The sequence below is a fragment of the Eubalaena glacialis genome, chromosome 5 (assembly GCF_028564815.1).
Source record: "Eubalaena glacialis isolate mEubGla1 chromosome 5, mEubGla1.1.hap2.+ XY, whole genome shotgun sequence".
Taxonomy (NCBI): Eukaryota; Metazoa; Chordata; class Mammalia; order Artiodactyla; family Balaenidae; genus Eubalaena; species Eubalaena glacialis.
In genome coordinates, this window is record NC_083720.1 from 10488865 (window position 1) to 10493564 (window position 4700).

The 4700-nt window shown below is 57.4% G+C and overlaps 1 protein-coding gene across 1 annotated transcript; it reads right to left on the reverse strand.

Annotated features, from left to right (window-relative positions):
• Positions 1-509: 509 nt before the first annotated feature.
• On the reverse strand, positions 510-3194 carry PCDH10 (protocadherin 10). Its single transcript, XM_061191090.1, has one exon. It carries the CDS (start codon positions 3192-3194, stop codon positions 510-512), a length of 2685 nt encoding a protein of 894 aa, XP_061047073.1.
• Between the last annotated feature and the right edge of the window lie 1506 nt (positions 3195-4700).

The following is a 4700-nucleotide window of genomic DNA, read 5'->3' on the forward strand; positions in this document are numbered from 1 at the left end:
AAGGATCTGATAACTCATTCACTAAAACATGCATTCGAGTTTAGACAACTGTGCAAAGTTAAACAATCTATAGCTTACTTTTACACGCGACTGAAAGCATCGATAAACAAAGCAAAACAATGAACTTTATTAACGCCTGGGACAAATGCAAAGAGAAAAAGAAAACCTTTGCCAGCGCCAGAAGGTCCCTCCACCGCATTTTCCTCTCCCCCCGCGCACTTTCCCCTTTATCCCCAGATTTCTAAGAAGGGAAAAGACTGAGAGGGGGGTTAGGATTTTAAAGGAAAGATGCCTGAGGGAAGAGGGAAGGTCCAAGGTGGCAAAGCACCAAAGGAGGGGAATGAAAATAAACGTGGAAGGGTGGAGCGAGAAAATTAGGGACAACACGAAGTTTAAGTTACACACGAAAGGGTGGGAGAGGTGACTCCCCATTCCTACCTCCACAAAGATACAAGTGAGCTAATATCCTAAAAATAAATACACAGTGCACCAGAGATACAAGGGCTGGGCTAGAGGAGGCTTTCAGATGGAGGAGATGAGAGATGGTGGTCCTGGCGCTTCAGCCTTACCTCGTTGGACAAAATGCTTCCGTTGGAGATGATGTCGGGCTGCTGGTCTGTGTAGCCCGTGACGATGGCCCCGCAAGGGTTGTGCTCAGTGTCCGTACTCCGCGAAGGGCTGCAGGGTTTAAGGAACATCAGGTCGGTCTTGGCGGACTCGGGGGTCAGGCAGACCTGGTAGCAGTAATTCTGGTTGTGGTGATGGGAGCCAAAGCTCCCGGACTCCTCCACCGGCACTTGGGCCGGGTTACTGGGTACGTTGGAGCTTTGCACCAGCATGATGTCCGACTTGCTGAGTTTCTTCTTGCGCGCCCGGGCTTGGCGGCCGCAGCAGGTCGAGCCGCCACCGCTGCAGCAGCAGCAGCAGAGGCAGCAGTCGCTGGCCAGACACGTGTAGATGTTGAGCTTCTTCTCTTTTTGGCAACGCACGGCAAGCACGATCATGGCCAGCAGGAAGATGAAGGACACCGAGCCCAGCGCGATGATGAGGATGAGGGTGAGGTCCAGCGAGGTCTCCCCGCCGCCGGAGCGGCTGGGGCGCTGGTGCTCCCCTGACCCCCCGCCCCCGCCCCCGCCCTGGGGCTCGACAGCGCCATCCACCAGCTGCACCACCAGGGTGGCGGTGGAGGACAGGGGAGGTTGCCCGTGGTCGCGCACCTCGATCACCAGCTCGTAAGGCCGCTGGGGGTCGCGCTTGGCCGGCACCCGGCGCGCCGTGCGGAGCTCCCCGGTGCGCCAGTCCATGCGGAAGAGGTTCATTTCGTTACCCCGCACAATGCTGTAGGTGAGCCGGGCGTTCTCGCCGTCGTCCGCGTCCACCGCGGCTACGCGGGTCAGCAGGTAACCGGGCTCCGCCGAGCGGGGCAGCACCTCGCGCGCCGGAGTCCCGTTGCGCCCCGGAAGGGGCGCCACTATGGCAGGGGCGTTGTCGTTCTGATCCACGATGAGGATGTTGACGGTGGCGTTGCCAGCCAGCGCCTGAGGGCTGCCGGCGTCCCGGGCTTCCACCTGGAAGCTGAAGTCCTTGAGCTGCTCGTAGTCGAAGGAGCGCAGGGCGTACAAGTAGCCGTTCTCGGAGTTGATGGACACGTAAGTGAAGACGCTCATGCCCTGGATCTGGCACTCGAGGATAGAGTAGGCTAGCTGGGCGTTGGCGCCCTCGTCACGGTCTGTGGCGCTCACCGCGTAGATGTAGGCGCCCGGCACATTGTTTTCGGTCACATACACGTCGTAGACCGGCTGGCTGAATCGCGGTGCGTTGTCGTTCACATCGGACACTTGCACCTGGATCGACTTACTGGTGGAGAGCGCAGGCTCGCCCCGGTCCCGAGCCACCACGGTCAGGGTGTAGGAGTCCCCCGCCTCTCGGTCCAGAGGGGCCTCGGTCACGATGGTATAGTAGTTTTTGAAGGAAGACTTGAGGCGGAACGGCACATCCCCCAGCAGCTCGCACTGCACCTGCCCATTCTCCTCTGCGTCGCGGTCGGTCACGCTGAACAAGGCCACCACCGTGCCGGGCGCCGCGCCCTCGCTCACCGCCTCCTTCACGGTGCTGAAGCTGATCTCCGGCGCGTTGTCGTTGGCATCCAGCACTCTCACTATCACCTTGCAGTGCGCGGGCACGGCGTTGGGGCCCAGGTCCTTGGCTTGCACGTACACTTGGTACACCGGGCTCTCTTCGTAGTCCAGCTCGCCGCTCACCTCCAGTCGGCCAGTGCGAGGAGAGAGTCCGAAGAGCTCCCGCGCCCGGGGCGAAATGTGGCTGCTGAAGGAGTACACGACCTCGCCATTCTGGCCCTCATCTGGGTCTGTGGCGTTAAGCTGGATCACGAGCGTGCCCGGCGGCGAGTTCTCTGGGAGGGACACAGTGTAGACGGGTTGGTCGAAGGCGGGCACATTGTCGTTGGAGTCCAGCACTCGGATGGTGAGTAGGGCCGTGCCGGTGCGCTGCTGCTGGGGGAGCAGGCCCCCTCCCGCGCCGCCCCCTCCTCCTTCTCCTCCTCCCCCTCCTCCTCCCCCGTCCACCGCGGTCAGCACGTAGCGGTGCACCGCTTGCTGCTCTCGGTCCAGCGGCTTCTCCAGCACCAGCTCGGCGAATCGGTTGCCATCCCCCTGGGTCTGCACGTCCAGGGAGAAGTAGCTGTTGGGGGTGATCTCGTAGTCGCGCAAGGAGTTGGTGCCCACGTCTGGGTCGAATGCGCTCTCCAAGGGGAAGCGGGTGCCCGGCGTGGCGCTCTCAGAGATCTCCACGGTCAGGTCCGGCTCCGGGAAGGAGGGGGGGTTGTCATTGATGTCCAACACCTCGATCTCCACCCGGAACAGCTCCAGGGGGTTTTCCAGGAAGACCTCGAGGTGCAGGACGCAGGAGGGGCTCTGCTTGCAGATTTGCTCGCGGTCAATCTTCTCATTCACGTACAACACCCCGGTCTCCAGGTTGAGGTCCAAGTAAGGGGTCCGAGAGTTGGGCGCCGTTTGAAACCCGCGAGCCGAAAGTTTTGTAATGTCCAAGCCCAGATCTTCAGCGATATTCCCCACGAAAGTGCCATGTTCCTGCTCCTCCTGCACCGTGTAGTGAAGCTGGGAAAAGACTCCTTCCACCATCCAGAGCAAGGCGAAGAATAATAGCACAATCATCTCCAAAGGGAAAGGAAGCAGCTTCCCGCAGCCAGTCAGCCACCCAAACACCTCCCCAGCCACCACGAAAAAAAAAAAAAAAAACTCAAATAAAAAATAACGAATAAAAGTGCGCTCTGTGTGTGTGTGTGGGGGGGGGGGGGGTGTCTTGTGGCTTTCTGTCCTTAAAAATCTAATTCCTTTTGCTTCATTTTAGGGTTTCCCCCAGTTCAGCCTAATTTTTCAATCTTAGCGCAGGAAGGGTGACAGGCGTCCCCTTTCCTCATCTGTAATCTTCCCACTGACCAATTAATAAAAGAATACAATAGTCAGCGTCCTTTATTCCGACAGTCTTGGCGCAACGCGGTGCTGGCTAAGCCCAAGGAGGAAATTTCGATATTTCAAGACTGTCCTCGGTTTGTCTTCTTGCTGATGGGAGGAGAAGGAGGAGGAGGAAAAGGAGGAGGAGGAAGATGAAGAGGAAGAGGAGAAGGAAGAGGAGATGCTGCTGGCACCGCTGAACATGCCTCTTAATGTCAACGGCTGGCAAATGCAAAAGAGCTTAAAAACAGCGAGAGAATTTTGTGCCGAAAAAGCATAGAACGGTTCTGCAGCATAAAACTTTCATTCTCTTCATTTCTCCGGATGGATGTTCTTCTTGGCATTTTTTCCTCTTTCGCTCTATTTGTATTTTTTGGCTTTCATAGTCTTGTCTCTCTCTGTCCTCATCTCCACCGTCGTTTGCCTCTCTGTAAGTGTGATGAGCAGTTTCTTTTTTGCTGTTTCCTTCCCAAGCCTCTTCTTCCCTCTAACCTGTCTCTCTTCTTTCCAGTCCTTCCCTCCTCCTGCCTCAGCCCCAGAGCCTGCGATCTCGGCTGGCAGTTTCTGAGCTCCGAGCGCTCCGCTTCTCTGTTTTTGCGCAGCGCCCTCATTCTGCCAACCAATCGCTGAGGAGCACCACCCACCGAGCCACCGCTAATTGGCCAACCTGACCGTCAAGCAGGCGCGTCACGCAAGCAACCGGTCCGGGCGGGATGCAACCCGCGCCCGGGCTGCCCGGGTGAGTGTGAGTGTGAGAGCGACCACAGCCCGGCAGGTCCCGAGGCGCTAGCTGGGACTCTGCCACGGAAAGTTCCCAGTCCCCGGCCGCAGGTAATGGCGAGGGAATAGAGAGGTTCCCCTGTTTGCATCAGCAAATGCGAAAACATATTAGCAGCAGCGGTATCCTCTCCCAGGAGCGGGGTTTCCAATGACGCTAAATTCTTTTTCCTTTAAGGTATTTTCCTTGCTACTGATCGTGGAAATAAGTCACCGAGAACAGGAAAAAGTTGCAGAGGGGCCACTAATTGGCAGGGGTTACCTAATTAAGGGACTCTGGTGGAGATTGGCAGGACTTTTAAAAAACAGATACGATAAGGCCTGTGTCAAACTAAGTGTGAGGGTCTGAAGGGGCCGTGTAGGAAGGAAGGGGTGAAGCTTAGGTGGGTCCTGAAAAGCCGCGGGATTCAAGCCCAGGGTTGAGGGCTG